Source organism: Megascapheus bottae, chromosome 16 (assembly GCF_031878675.1).
Source record: "Megascapheus bottae isolate mThoBot1 chromosome 16, mThoBot2.hap1, whole genome shotgun sequence".
Classification (NCBI taxonomy): domain Eukaryota; kingdom Metazoa; phylum Chordata; class Mammalia; order Rodentia; family Geomyidae; genus Megascapheus; species Megascapheus bottae.
In genome coordinates this window covers 30378610-30393549 of record NC_143524.1, presented here as the reverse complement: position 1 = coordinate 30393549, position 14940 = coordinate 30378610, and the positions used below count along the sequence as shown (strand labels likewise).

Below are 14940 nucleotides of genomic sequence, written 5' to 3'. Positions count from 1 at the left end.
GGCAAGCACTCTACCACTAGGCCAAACTGCCGGCCCAAGAGTAGGTATTTTTTAAAATGTCTTTTAAAGGGAAAAAATAGTTACCACATCAAAATACTGTCTCTTAATAAACATTTTACTACATTAACATATTGAAGTATACTTTGTTTAAACCAAAGTTTAAAAATTTCTTCCAAAATCAATAAAACCACAATGTCTTTTTCTTAATGATATAGTCTCCATAAAAAGATGTTAAGCCACAGTGGCTCAAGCCTGTAATCCTAGCTATTCAGGAGGTTGAGATCTGAGGAGCAAGGTTCAAAGCCAGCTGGGGCAGAAAAGGACCTGAGACTCTTCTCTCCAAATAAACTCTAGAAAAATGGGATGTGGGGCTTGGCTCAAAGGTAGGGCAGTAGGGTTAAGCTGTAGAGTTCAGGGACAATGCCCAGGCCCTGGGGTAGGTCAGCAGTGTTGTGCTAAAGAGCTCAGAGACAGCCAGACTGAATTCAACCAAGTTGTAGTATTTAAGACAACAGTTTTTAATAGTATTCACATCTTCTTAGATTACTGAAGGCCTCTTGGTCTACCAAGACACTGGTCTTACACTGACCAGCTAGTAGGTACTTCTACCATAATACCCTGTCTAGTTGGTTTTTTTTTTGTTTGTTTGTTTGTTTTTTTGTATACCCTATCTGTTTTGCAGAATTGCAGGAAGCAATGTGTGAAGAAGGCTCCCGGCTGTCTTCCTGGTCCTCCCAGCTCTGCCCGCCCAGCCTGTATAATCCACACAGGTGTCACTGGATGGAGCATCTGGGTCTCCAAAAGCCCAGTCAGGTCTCCTGTGGGTGGGCATTTCTCTACAGAGGTTCCTGTGGGCCCTGTACAAGGCGATGTCCTGGAGGTTCCAGGACATTGGCTTTCCAAGTTGGTCAGTGCCATCCCTATGGAAGTCCACTATGATTGACAGGGGAGTCCTGGTGTCTAAAGCTCTGGGAATTTGGCAGGGGGGTATTCCAGGCGGAGGGAATATTGGAAAGAGCACTGGGATCTGGAAACCTGAATCCGTGCGCCTATCCTGGTGGCGGCTACTCTCAAGAGGAACTCCACTTACTCTGGGCTGTAGTTCTCTGTAGAAGATTCAGCAGCAGATTACAGCTGTGGAGTCACCATGTACAACAGGAGTCCATGAAGCCCTTCCAGCCCCCTATTCCAAAGCTATTCCTAGGAATGGCCACCTGGGGGTGGCAAAGCCCAAGCAATTCCAATCATTTCAGCGACCAGCTCCCTTTCCCATTCTCCCTTTTCTTTCTTTCTTCCTTTTTCTCTCCCTAACCCTCCCTCTACCCTTTACATTCTATATACAAGAAAATAGGAAAATGAATGAAATGTTCATTAGGTATGTTCTTAAGCCAAATAGTGTTCTCCCATGGATATATGTGACTTGTCTAACAAATGTAGAGCTGGCACCATCCATCTCTACACAATGACTGCATAAGGGTCTAGGGCTAGGTTTCCCCACTGGAGGGCAGAGTAAGGACTTGACCTACAGAGCCTGATTCAAAAAACTGGCATCTACTAAAGACTACAATGGCCTCCACCAGTAGCAGCCACTCAGTACTACTACCCTTAAGGAGGAAACAGAGGCTCAGAAAGGAAATAAAATTGTCCCAGAACAAACCCTGAACCAGAACAAGAACTCGGTGTCTCTGCTTCCTTTCCAAAGGAACTGACTCAGATGTAGTCAGGTGCACAAGTTTCGGAGTTGAGTGAGGGATTTGCAAAGCTGTGGCTCTGGGCATCCATTTCACGCATGGATATATCCTCATGCACTAGATTCTGTGAGTGCCCTCCTCTGCCTCCATTGGCCTCTATTTCCTCCTAATTGAGCCCTGATTTTATGAAGAAATGACCCTGGCTCTGTCTACCACCGCCTTGTCATTCGGCAGAGAATCTGGTAGCTGCTGGAAGAATGGAGCAGAGAGACAGGACAGGATCCTTCTCATGTTGAACCACTGGCATCAGGAGTCCTGTTTTGCTATAGATTGATGATGATGGTGAGGATGGTGATACCTACATACTAGAGTTAGTGCAAGAATCAGATGAGTGAAGATGCATGCCCTCCTTCCATGACACATCTGCCCTGCCTGTCATAGTTGTAACTGCAATGGAGTCAGTCAGCCTAATGCCCTCTCTCCCCTTCCTGTGCAACAGAACCACACAGAAGTTAGCTTCCATTTCCTTTCCTTGAAGCTCTATGTAGACCTGTGACTGAGTCCTGGAGCAGAGGTAGAATGGGGGTATGCCGTTTCAAGAAAAGGACATGGTCTTCTTCCCTCTTTCTTCCTTTCATTGTGTGATGACTGGAGCCAGAGCAGCTTCTGAGGACCACAGAGTGGGAGCCAAATATTCACGAAGGTGAAGAAGTGTGATATCTTAAATCACAGCAACCCCATATTACACAGGTGAACATGGTGCAAGACCTTTGTACACTACTGTTACCTGGAATTTCCCCTCATACCCATAAGTTAATTAATCTGTACTTTAGGATCTTTTTAGCTAGTCTTTTCTTTCTCATAAAGACTCCCATGTGTAGTTCTGGGGCCAGTTTTTTTTGTTGTTGTTTTGTTTTGTTTTTTAACCAAATGGCACATCCCTTCACTTCCCCCACCTTTCACATTTCATTCAATACTACAACCTGTTAATTCCATTCTTCGTCCTTCAGTGTCTGTCCTCATTACTACTCCCCTAGCTGACCTACTATAATTTCCTACCCGGTGCCAAATGTCTCTGCTTCTAGTGTTGATGAGCAAGTTCCTTCTCATAGTATTCAGGATGATTTAAAAAAAAAAGAATAGTACTTTAAGTCCTGCAAATCCAGGTTAGAGAGGCTCCTGTGTGTCCCTGTCCCGTGTAGAAAAAAACTTCAAATCCCTTGGTGGAGCTGTGCAGCTTCAAAGAATCCCACCCTAGCCCAGCTCTTTGAGCCCATTCTGATCCAGGCCATCATTGTTTCAAAATACACATAGACCTTTCAAGTATCTTTCTCATGATCTCTGCATCCCTTTCTAAAAGGTGTGTATGCTCATCTAGATGGCTGCTAAAATACCACCTCCTCAACTCTTCTGAGTACTTCTAAGCCTTTATTTCCCTTATCAACTCAAGGCCTCAGACCTTTGTGTAGGTGTTTTCTTTGTTTTTTGTTTTGTTTTGTTGTTTGTTGTTCCCCCCCCCCCCCAAGATTAGTGTTCTACTTGGGCCATGCTTCCTCTTCCAATTTTGGCTTCCTAATTGGAGCTAAGAGTCTTATGAATTTGATTGCCTGAACTGGTTTCACACTAAGATCCTCATATTTCTGCTTCCTTAGTAGCTAGGATTACAGACATGAGCTACTTACGCTCTGCTCTGTCTCCCTATTTCTTTTCTTTTTCTTTCTTTTTTCTTTTTTTTTTTTTGTCATCCTGGGCTTGAACTCAGAGTCTGACCACTGTCCTTGGACTTTCTCAAGGATAGAGATCTACCACTTGAGCCTCAGCCCCACTTCTGGCTTTTATCTATGTATGTGGTACCAAGGAATCGAACCCAGGTCTTCGTGCTTGCTACACAAGCACTCTTACCACTAGGCCAAACTCCCAGCCTCTGTCTCCCTATTTCTTAATACGTGATTTTTTTTAATCCATTTACTTGGTCATCTCCTCCTCTCTCACTGGATTGTCAGGTGCCTGAAAGCAAGGTCCAGGTTTATTCCGAGTATCACTTTAATTTCAAGAAAACCAGGGAGATACTTATTAAAAACTTGGCAAATGAACGAATCCTGAAATGAAAAAAGCCTCATTTCAAGGACCATCCTCCTGCTGCCAGGCTGTGTAGAGGAATTCTATCAGCATTTCTGAGGAACCTGAGAGCAGTGAGAGCTACCTCAATACCTCACGAGCTTGTGAAAATTAAATGTGAGAAAGCAAAGTGGGGGAAAAACATTTAAAATCTGGACAAAATCAAAAGGCTAATCTATTGAGGTTAAAAAAAATGTAACATATATTAGAATGTGGCTCATCCGGGTGTAGGAGGTCTGCTTCTTTACACATGGTTTAATCAGCCAGAACTGTTTGTTCCTGGCCCCTGCCTCCTGTGACTCTGATGGTAAGAGGAGAATTTTCTTGGTACACAACATAGCATCACATTCACCATCAGAGGCTGCAAAAGATTCCCTTTGACTTGAGGATAAGGAATTTAGCAGCAGCTGCTAACTGAAATACAACTTTTTGCTTAGAGCAATCAAAATTCAATGTTTCTTGCCCCTTGATTTGGTTTGCTGCACTTTTAGTGACTGCTGGGATGTGGTATTTACAGAAAAGTTTAGTAAAATGTCAGGGCTGACCTGTCCTTTCACACAGGATGTCTGTATGGTGTAAATAATCCTCTTTTAATCACAGTCCAAACATAGTCCTAAAACAAGTTGTTTGTGCCAAAAGGAATTCCAGGAGGCATTACCCTGTTGGGGCAGGGGGGCAGGGAGTTGAGATGAGTGGGTTAAATAATAGAACCCTCCTCCCTACCAAGCTTGGCGTAGGGGAACTTCACTCTTCTTCCTTTGGATCTCAGAGAAAGAATTGAAGCTTCTTTTTTTTTGCCAGTTGTACAGCTTGAACTCAGGGCCTGAGCACTGTCCTTAGACTTTTTTTTCCTCAAGGCTAGAGTTCTACCCTTGAACCATAGCACCACTTCCAGCTTTTTTCTATATATGTGGTGCCGAGGAATCGAACCCGGGTCTTCGTGCATGTTAGGCAAGCACTTTACCAATAGGCCAAACTCCCAGCCGGCTTCATTTCTTTTTTAAATGAAGACTTTTTTGGGGAAGAGAGAGGGAGTCATGGGGTCTGGACCCTGGGCCTGGGCGCTGTCCCTGAACTCTTCAGCTCAAGGTTACCACCCTACCCTTGAGCCAAGCCCCACTTCCTGCTTTCTAGAGATTAATTGGAGACAGGAGTCTTAGGTCCTTTTTTCCTGGGCTGGCTTTGAACCTCAATCCTCAGATCTCAGCCTCCTGGGTAGTATTACAGACATGAGCCATCACACCCGACTGAAACAATGTTAAGTGATTCCTTGTTCTGCCTTATACAAATCATACTGTGCTTCCAGGCAAATTTCTCTACAGAACTTTTCTTTGTCATTAGCAGGGAAAGAGAAAGGGTTTTGGAGGCAGAAAAAAGCAGAAAGATCTCTGTGTCCATTTTTTTTTCATCTGTAAAATGAAATTTTAAAAAAAAGTTATAGTGCGGATTAAAGAGAATAATATAATGTAAAGTAGTAATCACTGAATCTAACATATAATACATGCCTAAAAACAAATAAACAAAAAGAATGGGCAGGACATGGGTAGTGTACATGTACAAACCTAGCTATGCAGGAGGCTGTGCTCTGAGGATCCTTGTTCAAAATCAGACCAGATAAATCTAAAAGACTTATCTCCAATGAACCAACAGAAAGCTGAAACAGGCATGTTTCAGGTGGTAGGGCACCAGGCTTTGAGTGAAAAAGCTTAAAGTCCTAGTACCAAGCAACAAACAAAAAATAATGGTAATTTTTGTTTGAAAGTCAGTGACACTGTAATTGCTGAACAAAAATAAAAAAAATCTATTAAGGATGTATATGTACAGGCAGCAACAGGTCTTCGTGGTTGATTGATTGGATGGTGTGGAAGGGAATGGCATTAGGAATGTCATTGGGATCGCCAGATGTATGTGTTACTGGGGGTTAAACTCGGGGTCTCTGTCACTTGAGTCATGCCTTCCTGAATCTCTGAGTGTGGGGATAGAACTGGTGTGAACACCTAGCAGAATGGCTATTTGTCAGATAGTAAGTGCCTAATAAAAACATTTCTCATTACAACAATAGATTCTTCTTTGCCTTATGGATATAACTATTGAATTCTTTTGAACTAAAGTCATCAAATCCAAAAGTGAGCTAGTGATATGGCTCAAGTGGTAGAATGCCCAAGCTAAGCCCTGAGTTAAAATCTCAGTCCTGCCAAAAAATGGAACACAACAAAACAAGAGGGGAAAGGGGGGAAAACAAGATGAGGGTATGGGTGGGGGAAAGGGAAATGGGGACCAAGACATGAGAAAGGGTATCAATGTATGTGAAGTAATGCACCTTCTATGTGGCAAATGTAATGTAACCCTTCTATTAATTACAACAAAAAATATATGAAAAAAAAGAAAAAAGAAAAGCTCTCGAAGGAGCAAGAGTTAGAAGGGTATCTATCATATAATTATGTTTTGAGTTCTAAATTGTCTTATAATATTGCTCTTATTTTGCTGCTGGAAATAATGATGATGGTGGTGATGATGAGTAATTTCAAAATGTGAGGGTTTTTCAGGTTTTTTGGTGTTTTGGTTTTTTTTTTTTTTTTTTTTTTGGTTTTTTTTGTCAGTCATGGGGCTTGGACTCTGGGCCTGGGAACTGTCCCTGAGATATTCAGCTCAAGGCTAGCACTCTACCACTGGAGCCTCGGGGCCACTTCCACTTTTTTAGTGGTTAATTGGAGATAAGAGTCTTGTGCTTTTTAGTGCCCGGGTTGGCTTTGAACTGTGATCCTCAGATTTCAGCCTCCTTTGTAGTTAGGATTACAGGTATGAGCCACCATTCCAGGCTTGAATTTTTTTTTTTTTTTTGCAAGTCCTGGGCTTGAGCTCAGGGCCTGAGCACTGTCCTTGGACTTTCTCAAGGCTAGAGCTCTACCACTTGAGCCTCAGCACCACTTCCAGCTTTTTTCTATGTATGTGGTACCGAGGAATCGAACCCAGGTCTTCATGCATGCTAGGCAAGCACTTTAACCACTAGGCCAAACTCCCAGCCCCTTGAATTATTTTTTTTAATTGAATTATTTTTGTCAGTTGTGGGGCTTGAATTCAGGGCCTACGCACTGTCCTTGAGTCTCTTTGGCTTCAAGGCTAGTGCCCTACCCCTTGAGCTACAGTACCATTTCCAATTTTTGAGTGGTTAATTGGGGATAAGAGTCTCATGGGAACTTTCCTACACAGGCTGGCTTCTGTGATCCTCAGATTTCAGCCTCCCAAGTAGCTAGGATTATAGGAGGAAGCCACCAGCGCCCAGCACAATTGACTTTTTAAAATTAAAGGAACTTTATTGTGGTGAAAGCCATCAAATAGCTACTGTTTAAGCCACTTAAAGTGTGTAATTGTATAGGGTGCTTAACAGATCTCTAGATCTGCCTTTGTCACTGGAACTCTCCTGCTCCATTTCCCTCTCTTCTCATCCCTGGAAGGGAGAATTCTACTTCTGTCTCAAGTACTAGTATAGATACCACATACAGTGGTATAAGGTTATTCATCTTTCTGTGTCTGATTGTGACTCAAAGTTCATCCATGTCAAAGCACATGGAAGGATTTTCTTCTTTTTCGATGTTGACTAATATTCCATTGTAAACACAGACCATATCTGCTTCTCCAGGCATTCAGTGAAGGATGTGCAGACATCTCCCACCTGCTAGCTATAGAATATAATCCATTCCCATGCCTGAAAACAGCTGACTGTAAGTTAAAACTGCTGCAAATGCAGTGAATATATTTGGACAGGCGCCCATCTCTGGATATCCAGGCAAGAGGATTGGGAAGCAGAAAACGATGGAATCCCTGAGTTTGTTCCCTGTATGAAAGGCAGGCATACACTGTGTTGAATGTTAAGAGAGAAAGGTGAGGGAGGTTTCTTGGATTCTAATCATTATGAAGAATAGCATATTGAAACAATTTTTTCCAAGGCTCCTCCAGTCACCACAAAAAAAACCCAGTGATGGGCTGGGAGTCTGGCCTAATGGTAGAGTGCTTGCCTAGCATGCATGAAGACCTGGGTTCAATTTCTCGGTACCACATACAGGGAAAAAAGCCGGAAGTGGTGCTGAGGCTCAAGTGGTAGAGCTCTAGCCTTGAGAAAGTCCAAGGACAGTGGTCAGGCCCTGAGCTCAAGCCCAGAACTGGCAAAAACAAACAAACAAACAACAACAACAACAACAAAAAAACCCACAGTGATTACCAAGATCAAGAGAAGACCTGCGGGTGATATTTGCATGAAGAACATTTGTTTGAAAAGGGAGAGAATTTAACAAGAATATATTCACTTCTCCCCTAGGACATAAGCTATTTGCACACAATACTACCTAAATTCATGCTGGACAATCTTGTATTTTTACTTTTGAAGGTGAGTTAGAATCACACAGGAACGTGTGTGTGTGTGTGTGTGTGTGTGTGTGTGTGTGTGTGTCTTATGTATGGTAGAGACTAAACTCTTAAAGTTTCAAGCCTTAGCTATGACATTTTCTTTTCTCCCATGATTGCTGGTTAAATCCATCATTTCCACCAAATGCTAGTGTTCAAAAAGACTTTTCTTTGTGGACCCCAGAGTCTCGCTCTCTTCACTGAGGCCATGAGTGCTGCTGACATTCCTGTTGAAGAACAGTCATACATAAAAGACAGTGTGTCTCCATCTATTTTGAAGCTTTTCTGAGGATTCATGTGTAGGATTTGTGTGTGTGTGTGTGTGTGTGTGTGTGTGTGTGTGTGTGTGTGTGTGTGTGTGTGCCAGTACCAGGGCTTGAATTTAAGGCCTAGGCACTATTGCGGAGCTTTCTTCCATTGAGGTTGGGACTTTACCATATGAACCACAACTTAACTTTTGGCTTTTTGCTTGTTAGAGATAAGAGTCTCACAGTCCTCCCGCCCCCCCTTTTTTTTGCCCCCAGACTGGCTTGGAACAGATGACAGATGATGCTCAGATCTCAGCCTCCGGAGTATTTAGGATTACAGGTGTGAGCCACCACATCCCGATTGTGTAGACTATGAAGGAGAAAAGGAAAGCCATTGCAAACTGCAGCTCTGAACTTCCAGCCTCTCATTTCAGTCTTAGAGGAAGATTATTGTGAAACTAAACTGTCTGGGCTTTCTTTCCTGTAGCTGTTTTATGTGTCACATAGAGAATATGGCTTTGATGACACAGCAAAGCAGAAAGACACTAGGCTGAGAGCCAGAGGCAAGTTGTGGTTCTGGTGGCTTCTTACTAGCTGGGGGACAAGGCGGAGGTGGCAGGGAACTGTGGATGAAAGCCTTGTATCTTAACCTTCAGATTCCTTTCTCTAAAGCTTGGGTTAGACCATCTTACATTGTGTGAGCTTAAAAAAATCTCTCAACTAAAACAGCCACTCTACTTTTTATTTGGCATTTATTCATTTGACACATATATATATCTTGATATATATGTATATATTTGATACATATATACACATATATAAAAATCTGTACATGGTAAAAATACAAAATATTTCTTTATAAGTTATGCAATTAGACAGCTATCTTTTTTTTTAAGTTTAAAAACAATTCCAGAAAAAGAAAGAAAGAAAAATCTAGTCAGTCTTTTTTCTTCTTCTTTGCCAGTTCTGGGGCTCTCAGGTCTTGGATGCAGTCCCTGAGTCTCTTTGTGCTCAAGAGTAGCTATCTCTCTACCACTTGAGGCACAGCACCACTCTGGCTTTTTCTTAGTAGGTTAATGGAAATAAGAGTCTCACAGACTTTTCTGCCAGGGCTGGCTTTGAATGGTGATCCTCAGATCTCAGCCTCCTGAGTAGCTAGGATTACAGGTATGAGCCACCAGTACCCCACCTAGCCAGTCTCTTATAGTCATTCATAATAACCTTGGTATGAAATATACATACATAACCTATATACAACATAGTGTACAGTTCATAAGAGCTGTGCAAAGACATAACATTTCTCATGGGGGGAAAAATTAAAGAAACTTCAGATTTTCCTCTCTTTCTGTCTCTGTGTACCTCTCACCCAGTCTTCAGACCTTTGCAGCTGAGTGAGTCCTTCCCAGAAACCAGAAGAGTGATAGGATAGAGTGCTTGGTGCTTGGACTGTGGATGCTAGAGACTGGAAAGTTTGCAACATGCATACAGGAAGTGACTTCCTACAGCTCTTCATTTGGACAATATACATGTTTTCCCCCAAAAGAGTCTTTGGAAATGAGAGAAGACTACACACTCATTTGCCCTTAGGCCAGAAGGCACAACTACTTCTTTCTCAGCATGCTTGTGCTTCTAAAGAAACTGTTTTGGGAGTGGCAGGGAAGCTCTGGCTACTGGAAAGTCAGGGGTCCTGGGCGTGGTTATATACTTGAGTCCTGTTTCCTCTTTCGTGAAACCCTGCATATTCAGGGTTGTCCTGGCTGAAGACCAGCAGGGCTTTAATCCCCTCAGCGTTAACCCTGTAAGCTCCAGGCTGTGGGGACAGAGATGAGCCCCACCCCCTCTTCCCCACACCATTCAAAATCTACTGCACACAGTAGGGTTGTAGGGGTGTGGGGAGGAGAACCTTATGGCTGGGACCAAGACCTCCATTTCTGTGATTTGGAGCTGATGTAGGGGGACATGTCTCTTTGGGACAACGGAAAGGCCTGTGGCACTGTTGGTGACATCGTGGCAGTGGGGAGGGGGCGACAGAAGGAGGGGGGCGCGTCAGCGTCCTGTCCGCTGGCAGTCTGGACCCCCATCTCTTCGGTCTGAAAGTACTTAGCAACAGTACCGGGGGGTGGGCTGGACAGGCTCCTAGGACACAGTGATCTCCTCGTCCTCCTCGCCTTCCTCGTCCTCCTCCGAGTCGGAGAAGTCCGAAGGTTTGCCGGGGCTGCCGGAGCGCGCGGGGGAGGCGGGCGGCGGCGGGAGCCTGGGGGTCGGGGACGCGAGGTAGGCCGGGCGGTGAGGGTGGCGGCCCGGGCGCTCGTCGTCCTCCGGGTCGTCCCCGGGGCCTTTCTGCCCCACGTCGCTCAGGTCGGGGTGCGGGTTGAGTTTCGTGGGAAGCGTCTGCTCACGGCATCCCCCGCTAGACAGCAGCTCGCGCTCCTTGGAGTTGCGCCACTTCATACGCCGGTTCTGGAACCAGATTTTCACCTGGGACAGCAGGCGGGGGCGAGGTCAGCGAGGAGTGGGGAGGGGGGCGAGGTGGGGGAGGGCGAGCTCCGGCACGGGGAGGGGGCCTCCGGGCAGGCCATATGGGTGAAGGGGGACCCAGGTGGGGACAGGGGGTCGCCCGGTCCCGGAGGGTAACAGCCTTACAACTTCTTGGTTCTTCTTTCCCTGGCACGTAGCCTGGTTGGGTGGGGGTGGGGGTGCCGGGCCTGGGATAGGGGGGAAGTGGCGCTGTGGCCCAAGTGGTAGAGTGCTAACCTTGAACTGAAGGACCCGGGGACAGCGCCCAGGCCCTGAGTTCAAGGACCTGACAAAAAAAAAGGAGGAGGAAGAGGAGGAGGAGGAAGAGGAGGAGGAGGAAGAGGAGGAGGAGGAGGAGGAGGAGGAGGAGGAGGAGGAGGAGGAAGGCTCTCTGAGGAAGCTGCCTCAGGTGCTCCTTGCTTCCCTAGGCCTCGATTTTTCCCGAGTCTGCAATGGGCCTAAGTGATTTCGGATCACCAACCCCCTGCTTGGCAGGAGGCAGAGCGTAAAAGGCGGGGCGGAGCCGGGTCCTCACCTGGGAGTCTTTCAAGCCCAGTTTGGCCGCCAGCTTCTTGCGGTCGGGCTTGCTGATGTACTTCTGCTTCTGGAACATCTTCTCCAGCGCCTTGCGCTGCACGTCGGAGAACACAGCCCGGCGCAGCATGCCCCGGCGGGGCTTCCCGCGGGCGGCCAGCGGCCAGGAGAAGGTCCCGGGGATGGGCACGACGCTGGAGGAAGCTGCCGAGCAGAGGGAGGTGGCGAGTGAGTGGGGGTGTCCCCCAGGGGCGGGGTAGTGTCCGCCCCTCGATCGCGCCTTTCCCAGTGTTTTCTTCGCCCCCTCTTTCTCTCGGTTCCCTTCATCTCTTTAAAGCACGCCTTTTTCTCCGGCTAGAGAATAGCCATCGAACCTACAAACCTGCAGAGAGTGAAAGGCGCTTTCCGCCCAAATAACTTTCCCTTTCAACCATGCAAACCCGGATTAGAAAGGAATTGGGGGGGGGGGAGAGAACCACCAAAATAACCCCCACAATGGCCTGGTGCGTTTTGTTTCCCCCACTCAGCGTCTGCAGGAAAACCTGCATAGGCCAGCGAAAATAACTACAGGAAAAATAAATTTCAAAAAAGAAAACGAACACATTTAGCCACTCATTCCTGTAGTCACACCCCCAAGCCTTGTAATCTCACCTTGGTGGCTTTTGCATCATTTAAATGAGAATTAACTCTTCGCTGATTTGCTGGAGAGGGGCAAGTCCTCTGCTGGATGATTTTTGTTTGAAAACTCCAATCAGTATTCATCTTTTTTATATTAATCTTTCTTCCCCTCCCCCACAAAACATAAAGAATTCGGCCCGAATACATGAAGAGTGGCAGCTAATTAGCACATTGCCGGCTTCCCAATGGGTATTGGCATGGTAAAAAGGGGGAGAGTTTCGATTTAAGAGAGAGAAAAAGAAAAAAAAAACAAAAGTAACAGAGACTCTAATGAAGCGTGAATGGTAATTGTGTAGTAATGAACTAACAGAAAAAGGCTGTGGACAAGCAGAGAAAGCCATATATTACTGGGACAAAAGAGATTTACACTTTCAAACTAAACACAACTGCAGGCCAAGACCATTGAGAGAATACTGATGGCAGAGGCTTCTCTTTCCCCCATCGTTCTCATTAAATGGACATGAAAAGCTATTTATAAGGCTCGGGTTGTTTTTGTTAGCACATTGAGAGTGAGGAGAAAGGGAGCAAATTCCATGACCAGCGGGAGTGTGAATGGTGGTGAGGGTGGTGGTGTTGGTGGTAGTGGTAGTGCTGAATTTCCTTTCCCTATTAAAAAAAAAGTCAACTGCTTGTTTCTTTGGCTGCTATGTGGGAGAGCTCTCCTTGCTTTGCCCACCCGCTCCCCCACCTGCCTCTGAGTTTTGATCATTTGCAAATTTTAGGAGTCATCATTTGAATCACCAGGGGGAATTCAGGCTGAACACCTCATGGAAACAGTTCAAGGTGTTTCTCCTTTACAGCAGGTGACTCGCCTGCCATCTTAAGTTTACAAGCCCAACTGTCTTATAATAAGCCAGCGGGGAAAGGGTACAAGAAGAGGTTGGGTAGTCAGAAATGGAAAATCAAGGTGAGGGGAGGCATCTAGTTCATCACTCCCCTCCTCTGGCTAGCCCTCGGCGCCCCACACAACAGGGCACCCCATGTGGTCTTGTGAAAAAGCCCAAGTACTGAATGAGCCTTAAAGAGAAATTAGCCCCGGCTGGTAGGTGTCTCTGGGCAGCGTGGAGGGGCCAGGGTCGGTCTGTGTGTGGCTGCCCAGAGGAGCTGACCAATTGGTCATGGTGCTGAAACCTTTGTGGGAGAATCGTGGTCAAGTGCAATGACTCTGTGGGAAAACGGTGGCGTGAAGGGATGCCAACAGCTCCTCGCCGGGAAGGGAACCGCCTCAAATTGGGACCATGACAATTCTTGCTAATTTGTAGAGCAGGGAATTGGTGCAAAGTGTCAAGCAGTCACTGCTTGTGCTAAATAGGGCATCAAATTGGCGCGACGGATTCGTGAATGTTGTCGCCTCGCAACCTCTGAACCAGAGCGTAACCCCGAGGGGTGGACGGAGAAATATCGCTCCGGCAGAGAGGGAGAGGCCAAGGCTGGGTGCCTGCTGTCCTGCCTTGTACAAGAAAGCAGATGAGACTCACCTGGGAAATAGGAAGATCTGATGAAGGGTTGGAAGGAGCCTTCAAAGTAAGGAAAAGCGAACGTTTTGGGTGGAGGGCTCTGGAGCAGGCCCGGAGATGTTTCTGGCAGACAGGGAGGGGAGACAGCATTTGATTACCTACTTGATTATTGTGTAGCACATGAGATAACGAACACTGCCTGATTTCAAAGGCATCTTAAAAAAAAAATTGACAAGAGTCAAATAAATGTTCCTAACACTCGCCCTCCTGTAGAAACCCTCCCTCCACCCCCAAATTTCCATCCTGGGCACTCAGAAGAGAGATCGCAGATACATAATAATAGCGAACCCCCAAGGCATGTCGTGTGGACTGGCATAACGACATCTCTTGAGTCTTTAAAAGTTCGAGGGCAGAAATTTCCGACGCCTCGGGCCTGTGCTCAGCCTCGCTGCGCCAGAGCTCGGCCCCACGCGCGCTCAAGTTCATTCTGAGCCTGGGTCAAGCCTGAGGGTGGCTACTTTTTCTGGAAGTGGCTTGGCCTTCGGTCACATTACCCAACAAGAGGGTCTCTGGTTTCTGTTGGGGACCTGCGTGCTCAGGGGCTCGTCTGTAAAAAGTCCAGAAAGTTGGGCACCTGGATGGGCTCTCAGCGCGCTGCCTTGACTTACCTGTTCTGGGAGCTGAGGAGAGGATCGCATTCACCCCAAACTTCAGAAACGTGGGCTCGCTGGCCGGGGAGAGGGCAGTCTGCGGAGAGCTGCCCCGCCGGTTTCCTGGACCCGGGGAACCCAGGTCTGAGGTCCCAGAGTCGGTGACAGCGGCAGGCTCCCCCGGCCTGGGTGGTGACACGCTGGCTGTGTGCGCGTCCCGGGGCAGGTAGGCTGGGGGCCGGCTGATGCGAATCAGATCCTCCACCAGGAAGCTAGAGTGGCCAGAGAACGCCGACTGAAGGGACTGGGGCAGGGTCAGCGTGGGTGTGGGCCGCAGGAGACTGGGATAGCCCGCGGGGGCCGCGAGCAGCCCGCGGAACATCATGGTAGGCGAGGGGACGGGTGGAATGACCCCTTTTCCTCGTGGCTGGAGAGCACAGGCCTCGCTTCCCTCCCCTCCCGGTTCCCGCAGTGCCCTCTCAGGGGCGTAGTAACTGTTGGGCTTGGGCGTCTCGTGGTCCTGCCGTCGAGGTGACGGTTTTATAGCGGCCCGCCTGCTCCCCGTGCTTTGAAAAAGTGACAGCTCTGACAATGAAGTTCAACAAAGTTCTCCACTCGAGCTTCATTCGCTGCAGCCTCTGGGCTC

General features: G+C 46.9%; 1 protein-coding gene across 1 annotated transcript; it reads right to left on the bottom strand.

Annotated features, from left to right (window-relative positions):
• Positions 1-10594: 10594 nt before the first annotated feature.
• Dbx1 (developing brain homeobox 1) lies at positions 10595-14679 on the bottom strand. Its single transcript, XM_090348941.1, has 4 exons — positions 14313-14679; positions 13666-13767; positions 11511-11713; positions 10595-10936 (listed from the first exon to the last, which is right to left on the bottom strand). Exons 1-4 carry the CDS (start codon positions 14677-14679, stop codon positions 10595-10597), a joined length of 1014 nt encoding a protein of 337 aa, XP_090205067.1.
• Between the last annotated feature and the right edge of the window lie 261 nt (positions 14680-14940).

Excerpts from the sequence above, each read along its gene's own strand:
- Dbx1 (XM_090348941.1), bottom strand. The coding sequence starts at position 14,679 with ATGATGTTCCGCGGGCTGCTCGCGGCCCCCGCGGGCTATCCCAGTCTC. Across the intron at positions 13,768-14,312 it reads CTCCTCAGCTCCCAGAACAG|AAACATCTCCGGGCCTGCTC; the intron begins GTAAGTCAAGGC and ends CCTGTCTGCCAG. Across the intron at positions 10,937-11,510 it reads TGGGCTTGAAAGACTCCCAG|GTGAAAATCTGGTTCCAGAA; the intron begins GTGAGGACCCGG and ends CTGCTGTCCCAG.